The 16,620-nt window shown below is 43.4% G+C and overlaps 1 protein-coding gene across 5 annotated transcripts in view; it reads left to right on the top strand.

Moving 5' to 3' along the window:
- The window catches only part of CDC14A (cell division cycle 14A), a 292,712-nt gene that overhangs the window by 185,343 nt on the left and 90,749 nt on the right, over positions 1–16,620 (top strand). Inside the window, exons 16-17 of one of the 5 annotated variants that reach the window (XR_007411415.1) lie at positions 13,550–13,728; positions 15,250–15,861. The exons of 2 other annotated variants lie outside the window; for them this stretch is intronic. Coding sequence is in view for 2 of the 3 variants with exons in the window: in XM_025417492.3 (XP_025273277.3) it covers positions 8,757–8,774 (18 nt within the window). In the remaining variant the exon portion in view is untranslated. Of the gene's footprint in view, positions 1–8,756; positions 8,790–13,549; positions 13,729–15,249; positions 15,862–16,620 lie in introns of those variants that run through there. 2 more of the 5 variants (XM_025417493.3, XM_025417492.3) reach the window with 2 other exon arrangements.

The raw sequence follows: 16,620 nt of genomic DNA, 5'->3' as shown, positions 1-16,620 counted from the left end.
TCAGTCAGCTCCAGGACTTCTTATTGGGATTTATTTCCCTCAAAATTTTAAGAATAGTATAATGCGTGACTATTAACTATAAGCTCTATGCTGTACAGTAGATCTCTAGGACTTTTTCATCTTACATAACTGAGACTTTGAACTCTAATTTGCTAAGAGGGTAGATCTTAGCTTAAGTGCTTTTGCCACAAAATAATAATAATGACAATTATTATAAGAGGATGAGAGGAAACTTTTGGAGGTGATGGATAATGGCATAGATCATGGTAGTGGTTTCATGTATGTGTGCTTACCTCCAAACCCATCAGGTTATATACATTAAATATGCACAGCTTTTTGGATGTCAATCATGCCCCAATAAAGTGGTTTAAAATGTTTTTAAAGAAGAGATTTTCTCCAAGTGAGATTGTCAATCTTGACACCCAGATCTCCAAAAATGATTGTCAGGTACATAGAATAGAAAATTGAAAAAACAAATTGAAATCAGAGATCAGAATAGTGTAATGATAGTCTATATAAGTATCTATCATCTATCCATTTATCTATCTATCTATCTATCTATCTATCTATCTATCTATCTACCTACCTATCATTTATCTAGTGTACATCTGGCCTTTGCAGAGAGCTAATGGAGATGAAACTGTGAAATATATGCCTTTTTGTACTGAGAAAACCTTGGAAGATATGGGGGTCCGAAAGATTTGAGATTGATTAAAGAAACCAATCCATTTTTTTGTCTAAAAAAAAAAAAAAAAAAGTAAGACTGGAGGAAATGACATCATTTTTAAAAATCTAGGTTTCTTGCCAGCAGAGAGACTTCACACTACACATTCTGAGAGAGATACCATGTCCTAGGAGGCAAGGTCCAGGCAGTTTTGTCAATTCTAGAAAGATGTAATCAATTAGCTTCTCCTATAGCTTGGGTTGTAAATAACATGACATCTGTTGACTGTGACCAGCGGGGATGGATAGGGCAAGTTTTTCCTGATTTAAGAAGATATACTATTCACTTCTCTCCCTTGGCCATTCTTTACACCAATTTCCTTCACAAGTACACCAGGTAGCCTGAGATTTTCCTGCTGCTTGAGGCCGAGTTAGTACCTTACTTTATCACTTAGATCACGTGCCTTCAAGGATAATGGAGTAATGGCCAGAGGCCATGTCAATGCAAGAAACACAAAACAGAGCAGAGACCCTTGCCTCAGAGAATCTCCAGTCCCATCAGCACGGAGCACCAGCCTTGGGGTTCTCCTCAGACACTGCACCAAAGGCTGAGTGAGGGGACCTGGTACCGAGATGGCTGTCCTGTGTGACAAGAGGTGAGAATGCCAAGAGAGACCCTGACACTCCACCAAGCAAACTGAGACTTTACAATGGTTTGATCTATTTTAAAGTTCAATCTGTTGGGGGAAATGATCCTTCATTAAGGATTCCTAATGAAGAGACAAGTGGTTGGGGCTGTTAATTTCTAGGGTAATCCAAAAGAGGAAAAGTTCACTCATTTGGTCTGGAAGAGAGCTAACCATCAATGACTAAGTCAGAAACTAATTAGCAGCCATTCTGGAGCTAGGAGAAGCCCTGTTTGTCGGCACCCCCCAGGTCACCCCTCGGGTTCTATGATTTGTTGAAGGACTCACATGACTCAGCATATGGTTGTACTCACAGCTAAGACTTACTACAGTGAAAGGAAATAGCAAAATTGGCAGAGGGAAGACACGCGTGGAGTAAGGTCTGGAGGACACCAGGTGCAAGCGTCCAAGGGTCCCCTCCCAGTGAGACCACATAGGATGTGCTTCATTCTTCAGCAACCAGTGGTGACTGCACAAGTGAAGTGTTGTCTACCAGGGAAGCTCATTAGAGACCAAGCACCAAAGGTTTTTATTGGGAACTGGTCATGTAAGTACCCTCTGATTAGCATGAACCAAAATTCCAGACTTCTAGAAGGATAGCAGGTGTTGCGCATAAACCTTAGCGTTTGCACGATCTGGGCAAAGCGAACCACCATTATCATTAGGGGAAGTCTGATGTCCGTGCAGGAAGCTGTTTCCAGATAGAAGCCAAAGCCAACCTTGAAAAGACATCAGTCTCATTTTTGCTATGTAAACATATTTTTGTTTTATCTTGTTTTAGATTTTATTCATTTATTTGAGAGAGAGAGGCAGAGAGAGGGAGAAGCAGACTCCCTGCTGAGTAGGACCCTGAGGTCATGACCGGGGCTGAAAGCAGATGCCCAACTGACAGAGCCACCCAGGTGCCCTGGAAATGTATTTTGCACCCTATTTTTTTTTAGCTAATTTTGTAGTAACCAAAGCCCATTGAAATGGATATGTAATTTTACTTTATGAGGTTGCCCCACAGTCCCTATTTCCGGAGACTTCTTTGTGGAGGGGAGAGTTGTGGTCTAGTAGAAAGGAATGCTACCCTTTTGGGTCTCTAGTGCTCCATATGGGCCACAGTTCTCTTTTCTGGTTTTTGTTTTTGTTTTTGTTTTTGTTTTTGTTTTGAGAGAGAGAGAAAGAGAGTGGGGGGGGGGAGGGAGAGGGAGAGAATTTTAAGCAAGCTCCTGGCTGAGTGTGGGGCCTGCCTCTTGGGCTCCACCTCACAACCCTGAGATCATGACCTGAGCAGAAATCAAGAATCCAGTGCTTAACCAGCTGAGCCACCCAGGCTCTCCTCTGTTTTGCTTTTAAACGGATACATTCAGAAGTGGTTTTATTTTGGGATAAACTAGAGTAGGAAAAATGCCCTAAATCATCTTTGTTTTAAGAAGTAAACTAGTCTCAAGATTTTGCTTCTAGTATTTACCTGTTATTTAATAAGTGAAAGAAAATAAAAAATATAGGTGAAGACAGCTTTAACAATATGACAATTTCAAAAATATTGGAGTAAAAGAATAATTGAAAAAGGTTAAAGCTAAAAAATAGTGACCACAAAAAAAATAGACAATACTGAAGCTCTAAGAAAGGTACACTTTAAACAGTAAAAATAGAAATTAAAATGATAAAATAGTGATATAAATTGAGAAACTGCTTAAAATGAGGTAAACGGCAAATCTAAAGAAGGAGACTGAAAAATAAAACACTTAGGAATTGAAAATTTAAAAGGATGAGCTAGAATAATCTAAAATAAAGTAAGAATAAATAAAAAAGGCCTGGATTTTTCAAAATAGAGAAAACCGCAATCACAAAGAGGTTTAAACCCCTTTCAGTAAAGCAGCAGGCTGCCTGTGCAGAGGAAGTTACAGGTGCCCACAGGCTTCCCATGTCTCCTGACCCCCAGGTTGAACCACCTGGACGGGCCTTGTACGAGTCAAAATTCCCAAGAATATTCTTAGGAAAAGACCTATGATGCAAATATTTTGTCGGCTCCAATGATTCCAGTTACGTTTCCAGCCTGGCACCTGCAGCCCTGCAGAAGCAGGGAGGCCCGGGGGAAACGGTAACCGGTTATTTTTTGGAGTGATTAATGTAAGCCAGACAATGCACTAGCTGCCATAGGTCTGTAAGTCAATCCATAAGTTACGTTGCTAGACAGCAGCACCAAGAGGCTTCAGGTGGAGGAAGGGGATGTAAAGAAGTGAATGACTTGCCCTAGGACCTATGGCCAGCAAGTGGGCCAGCCCGGATTTAAGCTCGGCCTCAAGAGCAGAGCCTCACTGCTGGCCTTTTTGCTGTGTTACATGTAGCCAGTCTGACTGGTGTTGAGAGGGCACATCAAAACAAAATAAGCAGAAACATCTCCAGCAAGACAGTTCTCAGCATGTTAAGGCTTCAGGCTGGTGTACACATGGTGAGGCCCAGGGAGAGTTTGGTTAGAACGTGCTATGGCTTTGAAAATATAAAGTAATAATCTCTTGCTGATTCTCAGCTAGCCTGAAGAGTCTAAAAAAGTACAAGAATTCAAACACTGGGACCTAATGTAAGAAAATGAAATTCTTAAAATTGTAAAAAAAAAAAAAAAGTTGTTTTAAGGTAGAATGGAAAGGATTAGTTGGCCAAAGGGCAGAAAGTTCAGGTGTGAGGTTTCCACAGCAACCTGCCTGTGCACCTTTTTGAAATGCTCACACAACAGAAAGCTGCTTTCTGCGCTCACACAACAATGAGCAACATCTGATAAACAGGTTGAAGACATTAAGGGATTCTTAAGATGACTTTTAACATTGTCCTAATGATGATAAACCCTGGGCAATTCTTTTCCAAGTTGTATCATTCTTTTGGTTTTAATAGGTGTTAAATAGGTGTTTATTAAACACTATGCACTGATATACCCGACTATATTATAATTGAATTTCTATTTTATAACATTTTATTGAAAGCATGTATTCCGGTTTTACTCGATATATTACTTTTATTTTAAGATGTAATATGATTCTTGTAAAAAAAATCAGAAATTGGGCAGCCCGGGTGGCTCAGCAGTTTAGCGCCGCCTTCGGCCCAGGGCGTGACCCTGGAGTCCCGGGATCAAGTCCCATGTCAGGCTCCCTGCATGGAGCCTGCTTCTCCCTCTACCTGTGTCTCTCTCTCCCTCTGTGTCTCATGAATAAATAAATAAATAATCTTTTTTTTTTAAATCAGAGATTAAGAAGAGTAAAAGATTTAAATCCTCCACTCCCTCAAATTGGCTAACCTGAATGACGATAACAGATTGTATTTCCAGATTTTTTTTTCCGAAAGCATGTTATGTACTCAAATAATGACTCTGTCTGAATACCTGGGATGTTTTCTTGTTCCTACACAAACTTGCCCAGTGCTCCAAATGATGTGCTGGACAAAAATAGGCGCTGTCCTCTCTTGCAAATTACATTTTTTGGGCTTCTTCTTACATATTTCCCTCGCCCCATAGTGTCAGTCCTTTAAGAGGTCGGCTTACTTTCCTCCTCCTTCAGAAAGAAGCCTTGTCATGTGTTGTGTTTGGTGAAGTGTGATCCCCCTCCCCTACTAACATCTGTCCTCTGTTGCTCTATCCCAGGTACCTGACTCATAATAGGTTTAGATTGAACCCTTTTATTTCACTTGTACCTTTTTCATATTTTCTCTGAGGGCTTCAGAAATAAGCGCTACGTAGATCTCATTTTCTTGGGTAGACTCTAAGCCATTAGATGCAGAAATCTTGAGTGAAGCCTTGCTTGAGACAGCTTCCCATAAGGTGCGACCCTTTGAAGGGGCTTTATCAAAAAGGATTTGGGCAAGTTTAATGGGCTGCTGCCTCTGGTGTCTTTGATGGTCTAGAAAGAATTGAGACAGTGAGAGAGGAATCAAAGAACAGGAGTCACACTGACCCAGAGAGATCGGAGCGTTGACTGTGCGATTTTATTCATTCACTCATCCAACCAAATCTATTGAGCAGCTACCGAGGAGCTACAGATACAAAGTCAAAACCGCTGGGCTCAATTCACAGTTCTTCTGAGGAACACAGACACCCGAACGGTGGCCATCCATTTTGATGACACCCTTTCCCTGGGAAATGCTGATGTTCTTGAGGGAGGAGAGGGAGTGTGGACAAAACTTGAAAAGAAAGTGTGGTCAGAGGAGACTTTAGAGAGGAGGAGCATGTGTTGAGATGGTTTTGAAGGCAGCAGGAGGTGTAGGAGTAAATATTGGCATCTTTTTTTCTAATTAAAAACCTGAATGTGTTCATCTGGCAAAGAATTAGAAGAAACAGGAATCTCCAGACCAGTGGGGCCATCTGGTGTTGCGGCTCCCACCAGCTCTCCACCCTGGCATGGTCTGTGCCATCTAAACTTTGAGGTGGTGCGAAGAGAAGAGATGGTTTGTAGGATAAAATGAACTACCTCCTGAACCCATGCTGCTTTGCCACAAACTGACCACATTGATCAAGAGATGAAAAACTTTTAACTTTATTGGAGTGTAACTTCCCAGACTGTCAATTTCCTCAACTGGTTGTGTTTAAAGGATGTATATAAATTTAACACTAAAACGGTTGTAAAGTGAGTTTCTTATGGAACTATGATTCTTAATTCTGACTGCATTAAAATCACTTAGGGAGCATATTAAAAATAGTGGCACCAAGGCCCTACCCCAGACCAGCTCGGTGGTTCAGCTGGTGGTTCTTCCTTCCTTCCTTCCTTCCTTCCTTCCTTCCTTCCTTCCTTCCTTCCTTCCTTCCTTCCTTCCTTCCTTCCCTCCCTCCCTCCCTCCTTCCCTTCCTTCCCTCCCTTTCTTCTTCCTTCCTTCCTTCCTTCCTTCCTTCCTTCCTTCCTTCCTTCCTTCCTTCCTTCCTCCCTCCCTCCCTCCCTCCTTCCCTTCCTTCCCTCCCTTTCTTCCTTCCTTCCTTCCTTCCTTCCTTCCTTCCTTCCTTCCTTCCTTCCTTCCTCCCTCCCTTCCTTCTTCCCTCCCTCCCTTCCTTCCTTTCCTTCCTTCCTTCTTTCCTTCCTTCCTTCCTTCCTTCCTTCCTTCCTTCCTTCCTTCCTTCCTTCCTTCCTTCCTTCCTTCTTTCCCTCCTCCCTTCCTTTTTAAAAGCTTCTCCAGTAATTCCTTGTATACACCAGGGTCAGGAAATTGGGAGAAGAAAGCCAAGCTTTCCAGTCATTTACCTTGCCTTTTTAAAATAAGATTTTAGGGAACCCTGGGTGGCGCAGCGGTTTGGCGCCTGCCTTTGGCCCAGGGCGCGATCCTGGAGACCCGGGATCGAATCCCACGTCAGGCTCCTGGTGCATGGAGCCTGCTTCTCCCTCTGCCTGTGTCTCTGCCTCTCTCTCTCTCTCTCTCTCTCTGTGTGACTATCATAAATAAATAAAAATTAAAAAAAAAAATAAAATAAAATAAGATTTTAGGGACACCAGGGTGGCTCAGTGGTTGAGCATCTGCCTTTGGCTCAGGTCGTGATCCCAGGTCGTGATCCCCACAGGGAGCCTGCTTCTCCTTCTGCCTATGTTTCTGCCTCTCTCTCTGTGTCTCTCATGAATAAATAAATAAAATCTTAAAAAAAAAATAAAATTTTATGGGCATCTGGGTAGCTACATCAGTTACGTGTCTAACTCTTGATTTTGGCTCAGGTCATGATTTCAGGGTCATGAGATCTTGAGAGCCCCATCTTGGGCTCCAAGCTCAGCATGGAGCCTGTTTAAGATTCTCTCTTTCCCTCTCCCTCTGCTCCTCCCCTGCTTGCATTCTCTCTCTAAATAAATAAACACAAAACAAATGTCCACTACACTTTTATAGCAAGACAAAGACGCTATAGGATAGCACTGGAGAGCAATGTGGTCCAGCAACAATAACCAAAAGACAGTGGAGAGTATTGCTGTATCCACTCGAAGAAAGCTGGACCTTTGGAGCAGCCTGTTTGCAGACTGGGGCTGTGCACCCATTTAGTTTTCCCACCAGTTGTTGGGTGGTTCCCACCCAGGGTTGGGTGGTTAGGAAGAAATGAGGCAGTGCTCACTGGGTGCTTAGCACACAGTCACCCCCTACCCATACCCCAATGTGAGGCAAGCATGGAGAGTTTGGGCTTTATCTATGGTGTTTGAAGGACATCCAAGTGGATGTGTGGCTCTGCAGTCCCCAAATGTTGTGATATCCTTAACTCTTAAATTCCATGACAGAGAGGCTTCAAACACATATTTGGCAGGTGCTTTCACAGAGGCTCCAAAGGCTGTCTCTATCCAGGGAAGTTTTTCAAAAGGATTATAGAATAAAGAAATATGCTGAAAAAAAGCTGCTGGATAGTGATAGTGCTAGGAGCAGGCTCCTTATTTCTGAGATGAAGAAAATAGTATATATTAGTATTTCTAACCAGTGATTGTCTCAAGTAGAAACAGCATAGTAGCTCCTGGTTGTCCTGTTTCCTGATCAATCTGATTTAGACTTTAAAATTACACGAACAGTTTCTCAGATTTTGCTTATTTCGTTTGTTTGGTTTGTTTTTGTTTTAAAGACTTTATTTATTCACGAGACACAGAGAGAGTGGCAGAGGCCCAGGCAGAGGGAGGCCAACGTGGGACTCGATCCCAGGACCCTGGGATCATGTCCTGGGCCGAAGGCAGATGCTCAACCACTGAACCACCTGGTGTCGCTGCTTATTTCATTTGTTATCTGTCAATCCTGCTTAACTCCAATTAGGGATGATAATAATTGTGGCCAAGTACCGAAAAGTATGTGATTTTTTCCCCCATCAGTGATAATGGGAGAAAACACACACACACACACACACACACACACACACACACACACACACACACACACAGTGTTCCTTAAGAGTAATTTGATCTTCTCACTTCAATTACCTAAAATAATTCTTAAATACTTGAAAATATGAAACTGAATGGTCTCGATCCAGTTCCTATCTCTACTAGACAGAAATATTTTTTAAGCACATTTAAAAAAATAAACTATATTAAACCCTTACTGGAAAAAAAGCCACTTCTGGACAAATACCAAGCCAAAGCAATTTTAGTTTAAATTGGTTTTCCTGGAAAAAGCTGAAAATGTAGTTCAGAAAAGAAATGCTTTGGCAACTTTACAAATCAACACTCAAAAACTAACATGATCAGTTTACATATCCTCTGCTTCGGTGATTCTCAAATACTAATGTAGAAGACAGTTGCCTGGGGAGCTTGTTAAAATCAGATTCCTGGGCCTGGGCCGAGGCTCTGATCCAGACCCAGGTGATTTTGGTACTGGAGATTTGAGGATCACAGTTCAATTAACTCTGAAAAGACAAATTTAGAGCTTTGTATATTGTGCTAGAATGAGGAGTTGTGTTTGTGTTTATTATGTTATCTTGTTGTGTGTTTATAGATTGCCTTGATTTCATAGCCTACTTCTGTGGGGACACCTGTACGAGTGTCACAGGGACAACCTGGTTTGAGGTGTAGACCCGTCACCATGTGTGTGATTTGGGTAAGTCATACATACTGTTTTGGGTTGAGTTTTTTGTAAAGTGAGGAGATTGAATGACATCAATGATTCCTAACCCTTTAAGACTACAGACCCCTTTGAGAAGCTGAAATAATTATTTAATCTCCAGAAAAACACATAGATACACACATCCATGTTTGCACACAAACATGGAGAGGATCACAGTTTTCTTAAAATGCTTACAGGGACTTCCTGGGGCAGTGACTCAGAGCTGAAAATTGGTTTATCTAAATCTATGTTTCATAAGCCATCCCACATTTCCTCCAGGTTTTTTCTTTGGGAAGATGTGTCCCTTTACACCCTCCACTCCCTAGTTGGGAATCACCATTGTCACACTCACTGGCCACTTCCTGAAGCTGTTTGCAAACATTTAATCATCTTAGACCCTCCCCACCTTACAGGGAAGTGACATTATTTGCATTTTACAAAGGAGAAAACTGAGATCAGTAAAGGTGAAATAATTTGCCAGCAACTACAAACAGGCTCTGGCTTCCACCCTGAGCTCCTAACCTCCTTGGCAGGGTTTCTCAGTGTGGGCATTGCTGACGTTTTGAGCTGGATAATCCTTCTTCGTTGTGGGACTCCTGTGAAATGGTTAGTGTCCCTGCTTTCTACCCATTAGATAGAGTGACACCCTCTGCCCCCATGTGTGACAACCAAAAGTACTCCCAGACTTTGCCAAATGGCCCCCCACTGTGAGCCGGGCTCTGGGGTACTTGCCTGATGGGAGTCTGCCCCTGCATGAGCTGCGGTTGCTCGGGTTGGTGCTCTGGGGTCTGACAGAGCAGAAGGCAAGTGGGAGGCCAGCGCGGAAGGTCTCAGGCACCCCAGGTGAGAGCTCGGCAAGGAGCAGACCGCGGGTCATTTCCAGCCCCATGGTTCTGCAAATGCGTGATTTCTAAAAACTCTACGGGGGTTTTGCTTTCTCCTAATGGTAAATGGGCTCCTGCAGTTGAATCACTCCTACGCTGGGCTTCTGTAAAGCAGCATGGAGCTGCCCTTCCTTTGCAAAACCTCTCTTCTGGTCCGAAGAAGCTCATCCCAACATGGTTCTCAGTTGTGTTCATTCTGAGAAGATCCAGATCTGAAGAAATGCAGCTGGGGTTTGAAATAGGATTTTACACAGTCTTGGCATTGTGCTTGGTGGGGTTGCTCTGTGGCCTGGCCCCTGGCAGCCAGGGAAGGCCCAGGAAACGAGCAATTTCTCAGATCTTTCCAAAGCATGGGGAGCCAGGTGCTAGATGTGCTTTGGTGGATTTTGAAATCGAGTACTGGGCAAAGTACACCCTGGGCCCTGTCAGGGGTGGCTATGCAGTGGTATGAGCGGGTCCTTGTTATCAACAAAAGCTCTATTTAAAAATAATTTGGTGGCATCGAGCATGAGGATGTGGTTACATGAAGCTTATAAAGCAGTTTGGGAAGATCAGTAACAGCAACGCCTTGCTGCGTGACTCTGACTGCCAGTTGACCTCTTGAGAAAGTAACTGAGCTAGAAATCTTGACCTTGCCTACTAGAGGTTCCCCAGGGACCTATTCAGTCACCAAATGTTTAAGTATTTACAGCGTGTCAGGCACTCTGACCAAAAAGAGAGCCTTGGCCTTGAGTAGTTTATCAGGTGGAGAGGGAGTAGCCAATCCTTGGGGAGCCCGGCTGTGGCAGCAACACACACGTGTGCTTTGGGGGCACACAGGCTGGACAAGCTATCGTGGAGGTCAAGAAAGACTCCTTGCAGGAGGGGGAAGTCTGAGCTCAGGCCTGGAAGATAAGTAGGACTTAGCACGGCAAAATGGGAGTGGATTGCAAAGAGGCAGCCAGGAGAATGGCATGCCCTGAACACACAGACATGGCTAGCTGGAAGCAAGAGGAGAAACTGAGGCACACTCAAGGAAGGCAGGTCCACAGTCTGGCTGGAGCAGGGCTGGGGTGGGGAGAGAAGGGGTGCAGAGGTGAGGATGGAAGAGGTTGTAGGAGGGACTTACGCTGGGCAGTTTTAAGACCTGTGCAGACCTCAGCACTTGTGGAGGCCCCATCACACATCATATCAAACATATGACAATGTATCCCGATTTCCACCTAAAATAGTTTATAAATAATGAATTGATTTGCAGTTGACTATTTTTTCACAATTTTTATTTAAATTTTAGTTAACATACACTACAATATTGGTTTCCAGAGTAGAATTAAGTGATTCATCACTTGCATACAACACCCAGTGCTCATCATAACAAGTACCTAATCCCCATCACCCATGTAGCCCACCCCTACCCACCTCCCTCCATCAACCTTCAGTTTGATCTCTATTGTTAAGAGTTGTTATGGAGGTGCCTGGGTGGCACAGTTGGTTTAGGGTCTGACGCTTGGTTTTGGCTCAGGTCATGAGCTCAGGGTCCTGGGATAGGGTGGGCATCGGGCTCTGCAAGGGGTCTGCTTTTCCTTCTTTCTTTGCTTCTCTTTGCTTCTCCCTCCACTCTCTTTCTCATAAATAAATAAAAAACCTTAAAAAAAGAGTCTCTTATGGTTTGTTTCCCTCTTTCCTTCCCCCCCCTTTCCTATTATGTTCATCCGTTTTGTTTCTTAAATTCCACATATGAGTAAAATCATATGGTATTTGTCTTTCTCTGACTGACTTATTTTGCTTGGCATAATACCCTCTAGCTCCATCCATGTCATTGCAAATGGCAAGATTTCATTCTTTTTGATGGCTGGGTAATGTTCCATTGTGTGTATGTACCACCTCTTCTTTATCCACTTGGCTCGCTCCATGGTTTGGCTATTGTTGATAATGTGCAGTTGACTAATAGCATATTAATTTCTTTTTTTAAGATTTTATTAAAAAAAAAGATTTTATTTATTTGAGTGAGAGAGAGAGAGAGAGAGAGAGAGCACACAAGCAGGGAGAGAGGCAGGAGAGGGCCGGAGGGGCAGGAGAAGCAGATTCCCCAGTGATCAGGGAGCCCAATGCAGGGCTCGATGCCAGGACCCCAGTATCATGACCTGAGCCAAGGGCAGATACTCAACTGACTGAGCCACCCAGGCACCCCGCATATTAATTTCTGTTTCAAACTTTTCTTTTTTATATTTCAGAGCCAGGAATTCTTTTTTTTTTTTTTCAGATATTAAGTATTGTCAAAGGATCTTGAAAAGCTGGTATGCCCAAGGCACCATGCTTAAAGGGCCCAACTGATAATGGCCTGATTCTAAACTTGCAGGTTTAAACCTGGGTAAACCTGGTAACCGGCTTCCCTCTACTGCCCACTGTCTGCCCTCTCCTTTCTCCACCCTCCCGGAGTTGCGCAGGGCCTGTGAACGCTCAGCTAGCGTGGCCCCAGCTTCTCTTGCAGCAAGCAGCAGCCATGTGACTAAAGTTTTCACTGTTTGGGGTATGTATTTGCAGAAGTGATATGTGAACTTTTCAGTTCACATCCTTGAAAAGGAAGCTGGCTGCCCCTCTCTCTTCTTTCCTCATCTCTGCCAGCTGGCATGTGGATGTGACAGTGGTGAAATGATGTCATCCAAGTAGACAAGGATAGCATCCTGAGGCAGTGGTGGTCGATCTTTAGCAAGCATCAGAGTCACTTGGAGGGCTCGTTAAAACAGATCGCTGGACACCATCACCAGAAAATCTGATCCAGTGGGTCTCAGTCATTTCTAACATGTTTCCAGGGGATGTTGATGTCTCTGGTCAGGGACCACACTTTGAATACTCCTGTCCTAAGGGGTGGGGGAGCCATAAGGAGATCCCTGGGTTTCTGGATGACCTGGTGTAGTTGATCTGCCTTCCACCTGGACTGTTCATTCACCTTTGTGAGAGATAAATGAATTATTTCTTTTTTGAACCTCCATAATTTTGGGTCTCCTTGTTGTGTCAGCTTTATTTACAGCAGCTAACCCATGTTAAAGAATTTAAACTTTACCAAAGGCGGCAGTATGGTGTGATGGGGGTTAAGTATGGAGCAACGGGTTTGAATCCCAGTTATTCTACTTTCTAACTGTGTGATCTTGGGCAAGTTGTTTAATTTACCTACTTAACGAAATTCACTTACCAAATTATTTTTGTGACTCAGCTTTCTCATCTATTAAGTGGATCCAAGGGGAACAAGTTCATGTAAAGCTCACATGCCCTTTCGAGACCACGTTCGTTGGCAAGGACCCCAGAATTCCTTGCCCAGTGGCCATGAACACACCTTCATGATCTGTGTGGACCTCTGCTCTGACTTTGTCCTTCTGCTGGCTGACTCTGCCTTCCAGGCATCATTACAGGTCTGAAATGGTGCTAAGGGAGAGCTGTGTGACAGGAGTACGGATGGGACTTGGATGAGCAGGTTGGAGCATCCTATATGTAACAGGCAGGCAATGACAGAGCTGAGGACAGGGAGAGAAGGGGATGGACTGTGGGACAGAGGTAAGGTGGCCAAGTTGTCACATTCCAGTAGCATGCAATAATCTATGAATCTGAGGATCTAAATTTGAGCCCAGCTTTCAGTTGTCATGAAAGTAAGTTTGTCAAGGTAGGAGAACACAATATTATTTGACAATTTGATGGCTTGATTCATGAATTTAAAATATTTAGATATATAGCCTGTGGACCAGGACTAACTATCTATCTATCTATCTATCTATCTATCTATCTATCTATCTATCTATCATATATCTATCTATTCTTGAGAGACAGAGAGAGAGAGACAGAGACAGAGACACAGCAGAGGGAGAAGCAGGCTCCACGCAGGGAGCCCGACGTGGAACTTGATCCCAGGTCTCAGGATCACACCCTGGGCTGAAGGCGGTGCTAAACCGCTGAGCCACCCGGGCTGCCCTGGACCAGGACTCTTGCCCCAGCCTGTAAGTTTAGAGGTAAGCCTTGTAGGCCTGACATGAGGGCCAAATGAAACCATAGATGAAAAATCCCCAAAGGAATGCCTGGTGCATGTGGTGTGTATTCAGTAACATTAGCAATGATGATGCTCATGATTCTTCTGAGGATAATAGGGTCTTAGTGAAAGAACTTAAGCACAAAAGTGACACTTTCTCACTATTTCTTCCAACAAATATTGATTAAGAGTATCCTATGTGTCTGGCATTGTTCTGGGAGCATCCAATAACACTAGTAATCAATGCAAAGCTCTATTTTCAAAGAATGTACATTGGAGTGGAAGGTAGGGACACACAAAAAAATTTAACACTTGAGAAGCGGTGTCTTTTAGTCTTAGAAAGATCACTTTGCCTGGAGGGAGGTAAGATGGTAGGTAGACATCAGTTAGGAGCTTGTTGGGATATTCTAGAGAAGAGATGGTAGTTGTGGTTGTCTGATATTAGGTAGTGGCAGAGTGAATAGAGATCAGTGAACAGATTACAAAACATGAATATGGTAGAATGAGGACACTTGGGTGATTGATGGATATAGGGAGGAAGAGAGGAAAGAAGTAATAAAAAATGATAGCTAGGATTCTGACTTAGGCATCAGGATAATGGTGATGCTGGGCACAGGGACTGGAATACGGGAAAAGTAGGGATTGGTTTGGAAAGAAGATGAAGGGACCTGTTTTGGACATTTGAGGTTTTGAGATGCCCACAGAGCACCCAAGTAGCAGTGTCCGGTAGGCAATTTTGTGTATGAGTAGAACTTCAGCCAGGTGGAAAGTGTCTCAGGGTGAGAGCACAAGTGGTGTGGGCTGGGCATTCGGTGGGAGAAAAGGAGGTCAAAGCAGAGCGTGTCTGCCAGGAGAGGGAGTGAGCTCGTGTAGGCAGCTTGAGGAGATGAAGCGCAGGGGAAGTGTTTATTAGGTTGTGGTGAAGCTGGCACTTTTGAAGCCAAAGGAAAGCCACCAGTGGTGGGTAGAGAGAGACTGGACGCACATAAGAAGGGTGGTTGACCCTTGCCAAGTTCCTGCCAGGGGTAGGAGGAAAGAGGGGGTTGTGAAAATCACTCACCGTTTCACCATGGAATAAAAAGGAAAAAGAAAAAAGAAATCATTTATACAGCCATCCACTCACTGATTATTTATTTATTGAGAACCTTCCACATGCCACGCATTGCCCTGGTTTTGGGAATGAGAGGAAAAAACCCTTCACCCTATTGTACTATGGATTGTACTATTGTTCTATAGATTAAAACAAAACCCACACCAAATACAAACAAAAACTTGCCCCCTGCCAGGCATGGGCTAAAGAAGAAAGGCATAGACTTGACAGAAATGTGAGTGATTAAAAGGCACCAGAGCCTCTCAGCAGGGATTTTGCTTGTTCCCACAGGCAACAGGTAAGGCAGCAGCAGGGGGCCAGGGACCTGGAAATCAGATACCCCCCTGATGTGAGAGGAAATTTTTATTTCAAGCACAGATTTTAACTATAAATAATTAGAGGAATCTCTTGCAGGCGTGCTGTGCTTGATGTACTCAGAGACACAAGAAAGACAAATGACTCCAGGCGAAGGACAATAGCAAATTCTCTTCAACATCAATGAACTTGACATCTGAACCTTCAGTCCTTCGAAAAGCAAATCCCTGGTTCATCTCTTTAATCCTCCAACTCAACTAATTCCACTTAATTACTGCCTAAAAGGACTAACCCATCAAGTCATGCTTAGCTCTAACCCCATTAGAGTTGTTAACAGTCACTAACTAATACCATTTCATGGAAAGGGAGAGAGGACAGCAGAGGAAGTGCGTCTTGCTCTCCATTCTGAAATGTCACCTTACAGACAGCCGGGAGAGGACTCCTACCATAGGATCCAGGGCTATGGCACATGTTAGATAGAGAGGAACGTTTCTAGTGTCAGACCTAGGGAGGAGAAATGTTAAATTTATGTGTGAGGATTCACAGAAAGTCTGAAAAGGAAGGGCCTTGGAAGTCACTGAGTGAAAACTTATTTGACAAGATGACAAAACGATCCATCACAAGGCCAGTTGGTGGAGGCTCAGCTTAGAACTCAGGTGTCCCGAAACTCCACGGCTCATTTTTTCCATTATGCGCTCTTACCATATTCCATACTGACTTAAGTTTTCAAATAAACGATTTTCACAGCAAAAATGGATTTACTGGGGGGCAAGGGGAGGGAAGGGTGGCTTTTATGGAAAATTTCCCATGCGGAATGGTTAAGTAAGTGGTTGCATCAAAGAAGTTTCCAACATCTGACTGCAAATCTCCATCTAAGGCCATAAAATAAAAAAGTTCTCAAGTAAAGAGTCATTGTGTCATCGACACTGGATTATTCAGGTTTTCTTTTTTCTCCCTGACACCTACTTTTCACCTGACCATTTCATTTTTACCCTCTAACCATTTCATTCCTGAACACAAGCCAAACTCTGAAAAGGAGTTTGGTGATGAGAATAAAATCAAAGTTATGATTTAAGTGGAGGCTCGGGGATTTTCTGTGGATAATTACCCATGTCCCACCTTACCAAAGGGAGGGGAAAAAAAAAGAATTTCATTTGGAATATAAAGTAATTCTCTCTGCAAGTGTGGGATGGAAGAGATCAGTCCTGGGAATGGGAGTATAGTCATCCCTCAGAAAAATCTTGCCCACGGAACGCATGAGACTAGGACGAAATAGATCAGGAGCGTATTACGTTTTATTCCAACACTGATGAGAGGAAGAGGATGAAGGGAAGAAAAATGAAGCAGGGTGAAAAATAAGGTGATTGGGCGAGAGAGAGAAAAGACAAGGCAGAGAAACTTGTTAATTACAGCACTTTCTGAACAAGGTATTTTTTTTTCCCTTTCACAAGATAGAAGCTATTGAATAAT

Source organism: Canis lupus, chromosome 6, assembly GCF_003254725.2.
Source record: "Canis lupus dingo isolate Sandy chromosome 6, ASM325472v2, whole genome shotgun sequence".
In the NCBI taxonomy this organism is placed as follows: Eukaryota; Metazoa; Chordata; class Mammalia; order Carnivora; family Canidae; genus Canis; species Canis lupus.
The sequence above is the reverse complement of the archived record's forward strand: the minus strand, read 5'-3'. Positions and strand labels throughout refer to the sequence as shown.